The sequence below is a fragment of the Zonotrichia leucophrys genome, chromosome 8 (assembly GCF_028769735.1).
Source record: "Zonotrichia leucophrys gambelii isolate GWCS_2022_RI chromosome 8, RI_Zleu_2.0, whole genome shotgun sequence".
Lineage (NCBI taxonomy): Eukaryota > Metazoa > Chordata > Aves > Passeriformes > Passerellidae > Zonotrichia > Zonotrichia leucophrys.
In genome coordinates, this window is record NC_088178.1 from 9242817 (window position 1) to 9259246 (window position 16430).

At 39.3% G+C, this 16430-nt stretch overlaps 1 protein-coding gene across 4 annotated transcripts in view; it reads left to right on the top strand.

Moving 5' to 3' along the window:
- PTPRC (protein tyrosine phosphatase receptor type C) overlaps positions 1–16430 on the top strand; it is a 75753-nt gene that overhangs the window by 43259 nt on the left and 16064 nt on the right. For all 4 annotated transcript variants that reach the window (XM_064720279.1, XM_064720280.1, XM_064720278.1 and 1 more), the window contains 7 exons: positions 8024–8056; positions 10863–10895; positions 11132–11359; positions 11908–12045; positions 12868–13011; positions 13647–13781; positions 14318–14485. In XM_064720279.1, the coding sequence (XP_064576349.1) occupies positions 8038–8056; positions 10863–10895; positions 11132–11359; positions 11908–12045; positions 12868–13011; positions 13647–13781; positions 14318–14485 (865 nt within the window). In that variant the 5' untranslated portion in view covers positions 8024–8037. The remainder of the gene's footprint in view (positions 1–8023; positions 8057–10862; positions 10896–11131; positions 11360–11907; positions 12046–12867; positions 13012–13646; positions 13782–14317; positions 14486–16430) is intronic.

The following is a 16430-nucleotide window of genomic DNA, read 5'->3' on the forward strand; positions in this document are numbered from 1 at the left end:
GAGCTCTGTGACTGCAGCCTTGGGGGCTCTGGATTCCTTCTGTCCCCAGCTGCCTCTGCTGAGGGGCATGACACTCAGGTGCTGTCAGTGCTGCTACACCTTTGCAGCAGTTATTCAGTGTTGCTCTCTGGTGAACTGTTGCTCTGTCATTTGTCACACTCTGGTCCTGCTGGCTTGAGTCTGTGTGCCACCACTGCTTACCTTGCCCTCAGCCCTTGGCCAAGGTGAAACCATGGAGCTCCTGTGGTACATTTATATATCTTTTATCAGTAAAAAATCTGCAGTGCAAAAAAGATTTTTTGCAAAGGTTTGGTAGGGTGTTTAACATAGCAGTGGATCAGAGACAAATATTATTATGAAAGGGAATAACTCACAGGCAGATGTCAGTTCTTGAAAAAAATGTTCTTTTTAAAAAGCTGAATCTTTTTGAAAATCACTGATTAGAGTCCTCACTGGCATAATGCTCCCAGTAAGTACAGAGCTGTTGATCCAAAGATTTCATGCTAATAGAACTCTGAGAAACAGAAGGTATTTCTGATTTCAACAGGCTTTACGTTATCAGTGGCTAAAATGCTGATCTTAGAATCCCAGACTCACAGAAAGACTTAGGTTAAACTAGACCTTCAACATCATTTACTTGCAGCCTCCCCTACTCTTCAAATGGTACTAAACTGTTTATGGTTTGAATTTGAGCTAATGAAAGACAGTTGAGAAGTATTTCCAAGTTGATTTTGTTTTTTAGAGCAAAGGACCCATTTTTTATTGCTGGCAAAATGACATAAAAGTTATAATCAATCAGGAAGATGTACAAAACCAGATAATGTTTTAATCTTGAAGAAACTCGAAGATATCTGTCTCTGAGAAGCAGAGAAGCGAGTCGGATATTCAAATAAGCCATGGTCCAATGAAGGGATTGAAATTAAGTTTGCCCCTGCCTCACACTCTTCACCAAGTCAGTCAGTCAGGCTGCTCAGCTGTAGCCTTTTTTTCCTGATCAAAACTCTTGAGAACTGAGCTGTCTTCTGCTGTTCTCCACAGCTTCCTGTGACCAATAGAGTCAGCAATTGCAAAAACCGTGGGAGTACAAGTTGAGAGAATGATAAAATAGGTGTAAGTTCTTACCTCCTCCTGCTTGCCATAAACAATATACATTCAGCAAATCCAGAACCATTCTGTCAGTGCCATTAAGCAGAGCAATATGGAGCAAGTATTTCTGTTCAAGGTAGATGGGGGAAAGGAAGATCAAGGAAGGATCCAGCAGGGCTGGAAAAGTCATGACTGAAGTTAGAGGCACTGGCCCTGGGGAGCAGAGAAGTTTAGCACGGGAACAACATGAATCTGGCTCAAGACTTTCCGTGCACAAATACTGAAATTATATAAAGGGCAGAGCAAATATGAACACAGATTTTTTTGCATGTTGCATAAAGTTGCCAAACAAATATCACAGCCAATCTTTCATTCCTCATGCAAAGGTGTTTCTTAATGGCTGTGGAGAGTACCCAGCATTTCACAGCTGAAGGAACTGTTACATCAGGGTTTGATATTCTCCTCTCTTGCAGACAATTCACATGGTGACAAGGACTCCCTGCAAAGCAGTTTGGACTTCATCCCAAAGATTGCCACCCCTCACTGTGTCATATTAATGAACCTGTGCAACTGAAAATAATTACAAATGCAAATGTGATGAAAAGGAGTTTAATAGGGACGTTTCATGACTGCACTAGAGAAGTGGTTTAGCACTAAGATAAGTCTGATTGCTTGGGCATGTGGGTGCTATGGTAACTCCGTTTGCATTTGGAATCACTTAAGCTCAAAACCACAGTATGCTGCACCCTCTTCCTTTTGAGCAGGGTTCTGTAGAAGAAAGGCAGAAGTAAACAGCATGAGAGAAACCACAGGGCAGCAAAGGCGTCGTTAGCTGTAGCTGTGTGAGTGGGTTACTGCAAAGCCGTCCTGTGAAGGCTGAAAATGTCATTTAAAGTATGGTGCAAGTGATAGAAAACCCCTCCTTCTGACTGCTAAACACACAATAGTCCTGGGTATTTCTTTTAGGTTTGCAGGAACTGTGTTGGCAAAAAGAATTTGATTTGCTGCTTTTGGTTTTTGTTCTACTTCAGGTTTATGGTTTTGAGAAATTCTACATATCATTGGTAACAAGTATTACTTCCATTAAATTAATGTTTCTTCAGGGAAATTTCTCTTTTGCTCTGTGTTTTTATTTTCCTTTGGAAAAAATATACTTCTATATTTCTTTTGCATAATCAGAACCAGAAAAATACTTTTTTTTTAATTGTCAGAAATATTCAACATGTATTATAACATTGTGTTCCTCCTTGTATCAGTCAGTTGTGAATTTTTAATTCCCTCCTTTCTTCTGGTTGTTCCCTTTGTAATTGATTGTTGGTTTTTTCGCCTTCTCCATAGCTGTAAATGCTGATTAATGCTCACAGTTGACTCTGAACTTAAGAAGGATAGGGGTAACTACAGTCTTGGAAGGTGGACAGCAAGGAGAGGGATCTAGAACAAGCATTAATTTCAGAGGTCAGTTTTCACTGCAAGCCTAACACCACATCCTATCACTGGCTGTCGTTAGAGCAGCTCTCCCTCCTGAGCTGGGCTCTGCAGGCAGACCCCGCCTTCCCACTGCAAGTCAGCCCTCAGCACTGGCAGGTGCTTGGGAACAAAAAGGCCTTTGACTCTCAGATAATGCCTGAACCAAAGGATAAAGGGGCAGGAAAGAGTGCCAGGATCAGGCTCTTGGGAGTGATGCACTGTGTGAAGGAGTTGCTCTGGGAGGCAATTAGTAATGAACTTGTGCAAAAAGAAATATTTTGAGAAATCAGATGGAAACTATTTTAATTATCATTTTGACAAGTCAGAATGGACATTAAACCCAGATATCAAAAGCAAAAAATTGGCATTTCTTAATTAGAACACTTTAGAATTTCTGTTAAATGAAAATTTACAGTTTCAACATTTTATCCCTAATTTCTAGTGAAAATAAATGTTGTCAATATTGCCTGTGGAAAAGAAATTGTAATGTTTATTTAGTTCTAACTTCTATGATTGCTATAGGGCTATGAAGACTTTTACCAATTAGACAATGAATAAGTTAGAAGTGATTTGATGGCTTCATCTTCAATTGACCACAAGAATATATTTTTATTTTACGACCCTCAGAAATGTCTCTGTCACCTGAGAAAATTCTATACTGTAAATCAAATGATTAGTTATTTTTTGACTCAGAGCATGAAAAATTTCACATATTTTTAATATGAAGTCTATATGGCATTCTTTTACTCGATTTCCAAAAAGCAGCAGTTCATCCAGAAACTGGGAATATTATCAGTTTTTTCTTCCCCAGAATGAGAGATAAAGAATAAAGTGTAATTCTGTAGTCTCTGGTTATGAAAGCATTTCAGCACATGTGATCCCACCTATAAAATTTGAGGGCTCCTCTGTGGTATAGAATTGCTCAGATGTTTAAATGTTTGTTAGTTTATTCTTACGTCTGCCCAGATTTGGTTATAAAGTAGCAATGGATCCCAGTTTTGTGTTTTCAGCAAAAATAACAGTAACATCTCTGGCCTGATGCTCATTTACTTTAAGGTCTCGTTAGCTGGTTCTGGCAGCACAAGGGAGCTTTAAAGCAGGTGTGAATTACATCCTATCCCACTTGAAGTTTAAAAATAAATCAAAGGGCGGCTGGCAGCATTTTGTGAGGCTCCTTGCCTTACTCACCCTTCACCTCCCACCAGGAACTGTTCTTTTTTTTGCAATTTAGTGTTGGCTGGCAGGGGAGCTGCAATGTCTGTGCTGTTTGCTAGGAGACCCCCTCAAAGAGCTTTACTCCATCTGAACAAGTAGACCACATCCTGTTGCTTTCTGTGCAGATGTGAAGAGCCCTGACCCTGCTGAAGCAGTGCTGTTCAGCTGTGAAAAGAGGGAAGGCAGAATCTGGACTTACATTGGTTGCTTGGTGTAAAATGCTGCCTGGTGGGGGTTGCTGGGGTCTGTCCAATGTACTAAAGGCTGGAGAGATCCTGGGAAAAGGGCAGCAGCTCTGCAGAATCAGTAAGCATTTTTCCTGGCTGCAAAACGCGGCTGCCAACTGTTTTACAGACACGAGGCTGAGAGGAAGGATTACTTCCTCTGCCCCCTCCCAGCTCTGGCAAAGACATGAGGAGTGCAGCTGGATGTGAAGAGCCAGCTGGTGTGGCACCAGGCTAGATAAAACACCAAATGCACTGTTAGCAGAAGAGCATCCTCCTTCCCACATTGCTCTGTGCTGTGTGTGGAGGAATGCAGTCCTGCAGCAGTCCTGCGCTCAGAGCAGACAGCCTGAGCTGCTGCCATGCAGGTGTAGCCTCCTGGCCAGTCCAGCAGGAAATACAAAGCCAGGTCCATTTTACTCACTGTGCAAATTAAGCAGTGGAATAGAATTAAAAGACATGTTCCATGTCATCAGCTAATGGATTTCTGCCCCTATAAACATGATAGCACTTTTAGGCTCTTATTGCTGATTCAACAGGATCTCCATCTTATCAGCTGGAGTTTGTGTTATTAATAGCACATGCACACAGGAAATGTGTGCTGGTTCTTCCTACTGCTCAAGAAGATCACACCCTGGACTTCCTTGAAACATATTTTTATCTTTTAGCATATTGTAGGTCCTAGTTGTCTTCTGTTGAGTTGCTTGGTCCTGCCAAGTGAAAACATTTTTCTAAGACAGCAAAAAGCTGTCTCCTTATACAACTGGACTTCTTATACAGGTGCAAGCACAGCACTGCAGTGAGTGCAGAGTCAGTACTGCAGAGGGGATGCAGCAGCTCCTGTACCTCCACATGTGACCCAGAGAGCCTCCTGTCCTAGGGGTTTGAGAGGTTGGCTTTTTTTTTTTGGTGGCCTGGATTCTTTCATGATTTTTCCATTTGCTCTTCTTTTTGAACATCAAAAGTACTTAATAACACAGTATTCCCATGTTTCACTCACAGGGCCAGTACCTGTTTGGGCTTTCAGGAGAAAAAGTGATGAATTCATTTGTTTTAGGTGTATTTTGTTGTCATCTCAAACCTTTCTTTGAAGCAGCAGCTGCATTCTGTCCACTGACTGGTAGGAAGGAGAATGAAAGTGATTAGCCAGGCTCCCAGCTGCCCGAGGGATGAGCTGCTGGTTGTACCTTTTTCCAGGGCATGTGATTAAGGCCAGATCTGCTCAAACATTACTGATGAATCATTTGAAATCTTTTAGGTATGTCTGCAGGAACCAACTGTGGCCAAATCAAGAGAAGGGAGAGGGAAGCTTAAAAACTTACTACAGTAGTAGGAACTTTTTCTATGCTCTAATTCTTCCATATGGGTTATCTGATGTTATCCTTGTTATCCTACACATATCATCTTAAGAATGTCTTGTGGTTGGATGCAGTTTAAGCTCTGAGAAAAGTTTTGGGGTAATTCCCATTTAAACTCAGACCAACTTGCTTAGTTTGGCAATCATCAAGCTTTTGTACTGAACAGCATGTGTTTGGGGGATTGGACATCCTCATTACATTTTAAAGATATTTTTGGATTTCAGCTTTCAAGTTTCTAGAGTTATGTTTTAGAATATAAACATGAGCAGACAGTTTTGTCTTGGTTAGTCTGAGGTTAGCTCAGACATTGTTAGTGCTGGGACATGTTTTTGAAAATTAAGAGTAGCAATATACCTATTAATCTCAGAGTAAGTCTGGAGTGTTGAGATTCTTCTTGATTTTCCTTCATTTTACCCAGTACCTCTCAAAAAGGTTTCATGGGGAAATGCATTTGCTTTTCTTTTTGAGAGGATTTTTTAGTGTTCTGGTGCCACCTATTGAATTCTTTTCAACTGCATCTTCTTCCATTGCTATGATAAAGCATATCAGGGAAGGGAATCACAGGAGAGCAGGAGACCCTTGAAATGCTTACAAGGGCATAAAACTGCCATGAAGTTCCGTTTAAATGACAGTTCTTGGTTATAGACAGGATAAAAGGGCAATCTCAGACTATTATTTCCCATATTGTTTTAAGCCACTGCTCTGAGCAAGGCAGTGGGACCAGGTGATCTCGTGAGGTCTCTCATAACCTGGAGTTCTATGACTATATGTAATGTTTAGGTTCTCTCAATGGGAGTGAGCAATGAACCTGACACTCTATTTAAGCTGTTAGCATTATTCTAACTTTACAAGGGGAAGGATGGGGAAAATGATTTTCACAGGAATCTTGAGGAAGTGAATGAGGCAACACAACGCTGACAAGCTTATGATCCCTCTTATCTTATATTATCTCACTTTACTTGGAAGAGGCAATCTTGATGTGTATCATTTTGTCTCTATTATGTTTGCATCAGAGATCAGTAAATAGCTTGAAAAGTATTTCTGAATGTTTCACTAATCTGGGCAGAGTTTAATTTAGAGTTTAATTTTTCTGCAGCTTCTTTTATTCTGTTCAAGAAAAAGTTTTTAAGTGAAAGTTAATCTGTGACAATGCTCATGGAAAGTTAATATTTGGCTTTAGGTATATTTGATGTGCTAAACCAAACTATGATTTGGAAAAGGAGGTGGAGTAATTGATGACTAACTGCCAGCTTTCAAATCCTGAATTGAAAACCATGAAAATACATTGAAAATTTATTGTTTATGGTAAATACAGATGGATATGAATGTTAGTTTTCACAGGGTTCCTTGGCATTTTAATGCATATACTTAGAGATCATGCAGTTGTTGTAAAGAAATGTTGCAGGCAGGAGGTTTCAGATGCTGAAGGTACATTGAAAGTTCAAACGATCACTTTTCAGTCTGCTACATTTTAAAGCTCACATTCTTCCAATTAAGAGCAATGTTATTTTGACAGTTTCATAGGATTTTATGCAAACCTAGTAGACCCATATCCTCATCTCATGGACCAGATTTTAGGCAGCACCCTTCCCTACTTCTGTAAAGAAATAAATGCTGCATTAGTGTTTTTAGCCAAACTTCATTTGACTTCTGTTGATGCTTTTTCTGTAAGGTATCAGGCTACTGGCTTTTTCCAAATTGTCAGCTGTAGTAAGAGATCTTGCATATTGTACAGTGCACAACAAATTCAGTTGCTGACTAGAAAAGCATTTGCAAGACTTAAGCTTTTGTGTACATTCATATTCATATAATGGCTTAGACACACTTCATGACAGTTCTGAGCACCCAGAAATTCTCACTCCCTGCAGGTGATGTTGCCATCACTGGTTGAGTGTTTTTAATGTCTGTTGCCAGCCTTCTGAACTGTCCATGACAGGTGGAGAATCCATGGTGGCCACTGAGCAGCCAACACTGCTGCTGTTTGTCGGGTCAATAAGGAGAAAATCTCTGGAGTCCCAGGGTATCTGCTTATGTTGATCTTCTGTGTCAGAGATGAGGGACATGATTTTGATGCTGATATATGAACAGGATATTATGTATCCCTCACAAGTATGGCAGTTTCTCACATAAACCTGGCTTTTTGCTTTAAAGGTTGAAGGAGTTTATTTTCAAAAGAGTAAAGATACAGCAGTTGTGAAGTGTCATGAAGTGAAGCTGAAGTAACAGAGAAATTATAAACAGGGAAGTTTTATCTGAGAAATATGTGCCACAAGAAAGAGATAAATAAATTCCAAGAAACAAACATAGTAGGAAAGATCTGGTAGAAAAAGAGCAAAAGAAGGAGGAAGGAAGAGCCAAACAGGTGGCTGGAAGTTTGTTGGATAGGGCCCTGAGCAGCCTGATCTGCTGGGTGGCATCCCAGCCCATGGCAGGGGTGTTTCAACTAGGTGATCTTTAAGATTCTCTCTAACCCAGACCATTCTGTGATTCTGTGACCATATACTTGATATTTTGGGCATCTGGTTGTTGCTATATCCACTAAATATAACTTTAGAATGTGTAATTTCCTGGGGAAAGCTTAGCTGATATTTGGGAGGAAGGAATGTGTCTTTATATTTTTTGGCAAATTCCTGGAAAGGTTTTGTTACGTTTCTCTCTTTTTCTCTTTTTCAGGGGAGGAGACAACAATGACCACACCTGGTACTGGTAAGAAACATTTTACCTGGCAGAATTGCATTGATTTTTTTTTCTTCCTTGGCAATATCTTCTTTCATTTTCTCACACACAATTACCTCACAGAGTGTATAATGCCTTTTCATTCACCCACCAAAATTAAATATGCTGTCTTAATAGGCAGGAATATCAGACAAGTATGGTTTTGAGTAATGTATTTAGGTATATTTTAAACACAGCATTTAGCATGAAAGGCACAATCATAACAAAAAAAGAATACACTCACTGGTTGTTCATCTGACACCTGTTGAATCCCCTGCACTTTGAATGTTTGATGTGCCTTTGCTTCGTTAAATTTTGCCAGTGTGTCAGTATGGGAGTGCTGCAGCACTGCACCCTGGTGGTGTGGGCAGCTCTGTCCCTCTGTCCCTGCGCGGCCGGGCACACCGGCTGGAGCATGTCCGACCCCGCTGTCCCTCTCACCGCAGGTGCCAGCCTCGCACACAGCACGCACCTCTCCCCGCACGGCACGGCCCCGAGCAGCCCGGCACGCAGCAGCGCCTCCGCTGCGCCCACCGCACGCACTCCCTCTGCCTTCGGGGATGCTCCTGCAGGTTTGCTCTCTCCCCTTGCAGCCACGCGCTGCTCTCAGAACTCTAGGGGAAAACGAGGTCATTCAGCACCAGGGTAGCCTTTTCCAGCTCATTTTCATCAAATGGAAAAGGTGTCTGCGCTTTGGTATGGCGGCAGGGCCAGGGTAATGTGCAGGACCTGGTATCGGAGGGCCGAGTCTTGCAGTCACCATATTAGCATCGAAATGCCAGCTGCTGCCAACAAGGCTGCCCCCAAAGCCAGAACAGTGGGAATGAGCCTAAAAGAGAATATACAGACTGGTCAGAGATTTATAAACAGGGAGATAAATAATGAAGTATAGTAAAAAGTACAGTGAATGAGAAAGGTACATGACCCAGCAAAGGAGCACGATCTAGAGTTGCTGTTTGTGAAACAGCACAAGCACTGTTTGTAATTGTGTTTTATTGTAAGAATATAGCAAAATGTTCCAGTTTTTCCCAGTTCACAGATTGTAGTACTGTTTTTATTTTGACTTCATCTTGAATTATGACTAAGTGTTGACCAAAAAAGAGTCATTGTACACAGCAAAATTCATTTGTAAGTGGTGTAGTCCGAAAAATTTGCTTTCTATTTAAATACTCTTTAAAAAAAAAAAAACCACTTTTTTTTTCAGCAGTATCTCTAAACTACAGAAATCCCCCAAGAAACAAAACAAAAACAGAGAAGTGCTGTAGTGTAAGACATTTCTGATGACAAAGCCATATGGAAGAATGAATTTCACTTTTTAATGCTGATATGTTGTTTATTTTCTTACAGATGATTACAATTCAACATCCTTGCACAGCACCACCTCATCAGTCAACACGCCAGCAGGCACTGGGATGAGCCCCACTCCCAGCTCCACTTACACAATAGGTGACAAACTTGCACACAGTTACCACAGTTCTGATACATCAGGCACAGAAAATGGATTCGAATGAGGCTATTCATTTGGAATGTTTTCAACCTAAGCATACAAATTAGACATACAACTGCATTAAACTTAAGGATGTTTTTAGGAACCCTACTAAGTGTTTATGAGAATATTAAGATACCAGATTTGTTACTTGTCAAGCAAGTGCAAAATAGAAATTATTTCCACACAGTGGCATATAATAGGAGGGTAAATTTGTCAGTTACTGTGTCAGTACTTCTCTTGTTATTCACAGAAATTAACAAAGCAGCAAAAAAGTGTGAATACATCTGAGATCTGTGTGCCTTTCTGTCTTCCAATGTCATCCCTTTGGTTTCACACAGCAGTAATACTTCCTTGGGATCTAGTAGTTCAAGCACTTACAGTGATTTTAGTTGCCATTAGGCAGTAAGGAATTAGTCAGGTCAGCAAAATATATGTATGTGATTGTGCAAAGTACCTCCAGGAGCTGGACACTTTCCATTTTGAACTGTCCTTCAAGTAGCTGTAGGCTGCTGTCTGCTCTTTGACAAATTGAACTTAGCTTTTCCTTGTGGCTGTTTTGCCCCTTACAGTCTTGGTGACTCCCCAGTGGTCTCTCTGTTTGCCCTCTCCTTAAGGCCACCATCCAGCTGGTGACTCCCAGCCTGGAGGCAGGAAATCTAGGGCCTGACTTCTGTGAAAAAATTAGATTTTGGTGTGTTCTAGTGACACCTTTACCTTGGGATATATTCAGTAACTGTTTTCAGGATGAAGTCCTTTGCTCTAGCTTCTCTACAGAAAATACCAGTAAAAATTTCTTTTGGGTATCCTGGTGTAAAAGTAGTCACTAAACAATCTGTACTGTTGTATAAATCTCTTTCCAAAGGTAAGATGGCAGTGCAAAAAGCAGGTAAATTTTGTTTCTTTGGTGACATTTTATACAACTCAGTTACCCATTCCACAGCATAGATATCCTGGAAAAGTGCTGTAGTTTATCATACTGCTATGAGAGTATGTGATTTTGGAATATTCTTGTGTTATTTTGTACTCAGAAATGTTGCTAATAACCAGTTTGATTTCTAGTTCATTGATGTCATTGGAAAATTGTGAAAGGCACATGATCCCTAAAATAACTAGTTAAGGAATGATGTTATGTATAGCTGATGTTTTCTTTCCTATTTCAAATGTGAGAAGAGTGCTAAACACATTTACTTGTATTGAATATATTGAAAAAAGAGTTTGGGGCAGTACTGGTCACCCTTCTCCAATGCTTTGTGGAAAAAATACCCAATCTGTTAAGACAGACCTTCATATTGTTTTCTTTTTTTATAGAACCTACCACAGTGATACCTGAAGCAACTTGTGGTAAGAACCATACCCCTTATTCTCCTTCAGTCTTGAAATGTGACCAAATAGTAAACTCAGATACAGAAAATTGGTAAAGCTGATAAAGCAGAAAAAACAATAAAACTGATCAGTTAGCATATAAAACTGGTGATTAGTTATTTTATAAAATGTCTTCCAGTTCTGGAAGAAGTAAGATTAAAGTTATTTAACAATTCTGGTATTTCCAACTCCATTTACAGTAGCTTTTCTTTTAGCTATTACTGAAGACATAAAAGACTCTAACAATGACTCTGACATGGCTGAAGTTTTCCTGAAAATTGACACAAACGACACAGAATACATTATTCAGGGGGATGGCGGAAGCAAAACCGTGAGTTCCAGCAACCGTTCAGTAGAGCTTCGGAAATGCCGGAGTTACACTGTCAAAGTTAAAAATGGCAGGTGTTCAGATGGTTCTTCTTCTTCTTTTCTTGTTCCAGAAGGTAGGTGTACAAGGCTTCTAGTAGTTTCTTTTCTTCTTTTTTTAAAAATTCATTTTTACCTGCAGTAATTCAGCTTTCCTAGATTTCTTTGTCTATTCTTGTTGCTTTTCAGAGAATCAGACAGAAAGTTTTTCATATTTTGTCCATGGTTTGCAAGCTATTCTGAAGTTGTATATTAGAACTGCGCAGTATTTTCTCAAAGAACAGTGAAAGCAAACAATAGTTTTTTCATTCTAAAGAAAATGGGAACTTTAACTGCATTGGCCATATGCATTGTGGTAGACAATAGCAAGACCAGCCTTCAAAGCTGGTGTTTATGCTGAATGTCTGCACTAAAACATTAATTTATTATTTGAATACCTGTGTGTCTTTATCTCATGAAGGCTTTTTAAATTTTTGCTTTCCATTTCTTGTTACATTCTTTGTATATCATTCTATGCTGATTGTATCTTCATATTGTAGAACAAGTCAAAAAATATAACTGAACTGTTATTTAAAGACTCAATATGGCCAATGTCACAATGATGTATAATATTCTTCCATTCCAGTCACCAGGGAATCTCTTAAAGTTGAGGACTCAACTGACACATCTGCCACATTATGCTGGAGTAGCTCACTTGCCTGTGCTAGGGTGACTGTCACCTGCAACGGGACATCACTTCAATTACATCCAATGCGTTCTGAATGTGGGTTATTTATTTATTTCTCTTTAAAAGCATTGTTGATGTTGTCTTTTGGTGAAAGACCGGCAGATTTAAATTAATTGTGCCAGTCTGAGGAAAGGGTAGCTCAGAATTCCTGGGAGTGCCAGTTGGAGGACTGTCATCCCCACAAGTGCAGATCTGGGAAAGTTCAAACCCAGAGACCTCTTTTGCTGAGTTCAGCAGTTTCAAAAGTTGCACGAATTCTGGAGATTTTGAGGTCCTGTTTGATTTTCTGAAAGGGTGCTGAGCAGTTTGGAAATGCCGCAGTCTGTGCTCGTGCTGTGAGCTGATCCCCTGCAGGCTGCCTTGGCCAGTGGCTGTGCAGGCTCCTGGATGGTGTGAGGCCAGGCTCTCTGCTCTTGGAGTCAGCCAGCCTGAGGACATGCTGGCTCAGAGGCACCTCATGTGATAGGGCAGATATGGATGCTGAATGGCCTCATGTGTCCCAGAAAAATGGGTGATGAATGTCTGGGGCTGGAGATTTCCTGCTTCAGGGAGCTGAAGATCTAGGAAGCCATTCCAGGGTTCTGCCAGACTCCCCATGACATGTTCTGATTTCTGTAGGAAAGCTGTTTCCTACAGAAAGTAAAATTTTGACCTTTACTGATGAGAAGTAAAGGTCTATGCAAACTAAGTTAGTATGTAAGAACCTAACATCTAGTCATTGGATCAGGTTGTCCATTTTTCTGTTTGGAATATCATGATAGTTTATTACAAATGATATCAAATAAATGTGGTAGGGAATGGTGCCACATACTTTAGGAGCTGTGAAAAATATTGATAAAGCTCTTCTTGTGTCTACAGATCTAAATTCTAAAGATAAAAATCAAACTTGTGAAGTGCTGAAAATTTTTTTGCCAAACCGTCTGTATGACTGCAATGGATCCATACATTTTGAGGAAAACATTGTTGCCAGCCAAAACTTCAACATACATACAGACTATGGTGGTAAGTGTAATGCTTACTTTTGGTTTACATTTCACATATTTCTGGGAGCTCCTACTATGAAACCCATTCTCTGGGTTCCTGGGGTTTAAGATACACTTTGAGCAGCATTCTCTGCCTCACTCAGCTTCTCTGTCAGCTCCTCCTTCCTGGTCTCTTGCCCTAGTGGTTGTTCTTTCATTGCAGTCACCCCCTCAGTCTTCCAGCCTGAGCCTTTCTTTCCTTCTGTCAAAGACTGTGATTATTTTTTGTTGTTGTTTTGGAGACTGAAAACATGGTCAGCTATATGGAATTTTGAATGAAGATGCACATACAAAAAAAGTGCAGACCTAGTCAGAGACAAGTCTTAAATTCTTGATTTGAAGACATAGGACAATTTTAGTAAAATGTGATGTTGCTGTATTCACCTTGTCCTGAATTAAATAAACGTATGAAATTACTGTAATATGATGCTTTTACATATACTCAGTTTATACTTATGTATACCTTCTTGAAATAGAGTACAAAAAAAATTACATGTTGTTGGTATCTTGCTTTAGTGTCAGATGAAATTTCACCTAATTAATCAAAATAGGTCAAAGGAGGAATACTTTTATTTTCATTCATTGCAAATTATTGTTATCTTTCTTTTACAACAGTCCCAGAAGCACCACAAAACCTTCAAGTAGTACATAAAAATATGACAGGTGTAACAGTTCATTGGACAGCACCTGGGAACACTTCCAACGGTCCCATAGATGGCTACTTTGTGGATTTCTGGGAGGAAGGCAAAAGTAAGTAATTAAATAATTCATTGCATGTACATAATTACAGAGCACCAGGCATAATGCACTGGTGAAGTCCTATTGGACTCTCTTTACACTGCAATTTATTCTAGACAAATGTTAAAATTTCCTTCATTTAAGGTTGTTCCAGTTGAATTTTCAGTTGAGGTTATTCAGTTTACCATGTCAGGGCATGACCCTGTTTCCCTTCAGTCGGCACAAATGCATGGCAGTTAGGCATAAACAAGTTTAGATGATTATAGCCAGGGGATTGTCTTTGCTAAATGGCCACTCCTTCCAGATATGCTGGTCTAGGCCATCTTACATTTCAAGGAATCTTTATATGTAAATACTCTTTTTGTATTTATGTATTTCCTCTTCTTCCTGAGCCTTCACTTAGCATTGGTAAGCAAAGCAAAGCAACCAGAATAAGGTAATTAAAATAGAAGTACACATGACAGTGGTTTCAGGTAGCTCTGATAAAGTGTAAGAGTTCCTGTGCTCCTAACACAGATTTAATTAATTTCATTAATTTCATTTTTCAGAGTTTCATCACGGAGAAATCAACACAACTAACACAACTCACTATTCTTTCAATGGATTTGAACCTTATACCAGTGCTTCTGTATCTGTGACTGCATATACAATCAACAAACGCAATTCCCTTCTTAAAGGTAGAAGCGAAAGCCGTGAATTTACAACAGATGCAGGAGGTAAATCTTCTTGCTAACTCTTATGACCTAGGCTGATACTAATACAAAGAATTTGTACTTTCCTAGTGTACTTCATTGTATTTCATACATAGTATTACTATTAGCCAAGAAACTGATTAAAATAATGGTACTGACATTCATATAATTAGTGTCCCTTTAAAAATTACTTAGTTGATCTATTTTTTATTATGCACTTAATATGATTATTTTTCTTTTATATATATAATTCTTAAAAGAAGATTTCATTATTTGAAAGTCTTGTGAATTCTTTAGGAAGCATTCTATCCCAATATAAATTAAAAAAATTGAATTAAACAAAAAGATAATAAAAAAGTTTAATTTTTTCTTTGTGGCATGAAGACTTCTGTTGTGTAGTTACTTATTTGCTTGAAGTATACCCAGGCTACACCAACACTGTCAATTTGTAATGGATATCAGTTAGTTTGGATGTACCTGTACACAGCTTCCAACATTAGGTTAAGAATGAAAAAATGTGTGTCATCCCTTCTGCTGACAGAAAGGTCTGTGCATCTTTTTGGGGCTATCCTTTCAAATGTATAGTTTGAAGTGTACAGGGATCAGAATTGTCACCTGAAGCCCCACAAAAAAAAGGTGATAAATTAATTTACTGAAAAATATAAACAGGTTGATCTGAGACTTCACTGCAATACAAATTTAAATATGGCTTTAATTTTTAGGCAGCCCTAATATGAGCATGACTGTGGTTCTTTTCTCTCCAAAAATCTAGTTTGAGCATATTATCTTTTGAACCCCCCACTTTCTGCATACCACTCATTTTAATAACTCATGTGAAGATTGAAGTCTTCAAATAAGTTTATGGATGTGCCAACAACCTCATTTCCCTTATTTTTTGCAAAAATAATGCGTTGCATCATGAATTAATGGTATTGATTAGACCTTCTCAACTGTCACAACAGTTAATAACGAGTCAGGCAGGATGTGGAAGAGTTTTATGGCTTCTTGAACTGAAGAATATAACAGTGGAACACTGAACTGAAGAATATAACAGTGGAACACTGTCCAACAAAGTCCTTGGAAGCAGGAAAACCCCTACATTTTATAAAAGATGTTTTCATCTTCAACAAACATTGCCTCCAGAAATGTTCACTTTCTCCTTGTCACATCTCTCTCAGCAGCATGTGGGATAGGAATCTAACAGATCTGCCCTGTGCATAAAATGATCAGCTGTGATGTAACCTCACATTCAGACAAGTCAAATATCCTGGCTCTCCTCACCTGGGATATTTGATCTGCTTTTAGAGCCTTATATATCTTAGCTCTTCACATGAAGAAAAAATCAGCTGCAGTTTTTTGGTTTTATTTTTGCTCAATATGCTGTTTTGCAAGTTGACATGCTTTTGTAGAAAATTTCCATGGTGGTGTTCTACTGAAATGTGGCTACTGATATATGGCTTCTGAAATGTGGCTGCCTTACAAAGGTTGCCTCATTTACTTTCTGAAAGGTTTTACCAGCTCATAGTGAAAGGTCCCTTGGCTGTGCCCCTCAGTCTGAAGCCTGCAACATTTGCAGCAACAGAAGAAACTAGAGTTTAAAACCACAGATTAGACTTAACAGATTCTGTATCATTAACAAGTTCTTGTGGCTTTAAGCCAGACTTAGGTGTAAGGACACTGTTCTAAATATTAGAATATACTAGTGACTTCTGGGAGAAATTTCATTTAAAATAGTTTTGAAACAAATATTCACATGGAGAGCTCTTTTTTTTCTCCTGTCTTGTCTGTTGCCCCATGTTCCTCAAATGAGAAAGTGATGTCAGATGTAAGAGAGAGTTGCCATCACACTATTTTTGCAGTCTGTCAGTAGAGCATTTCATTTCCACATCACATCTGTTTCAGCTTAGATAAGCTCATGATTAAGTCAAAGTTGATTATTTATCTTGTTACTTATTAAATTGGGACTGAA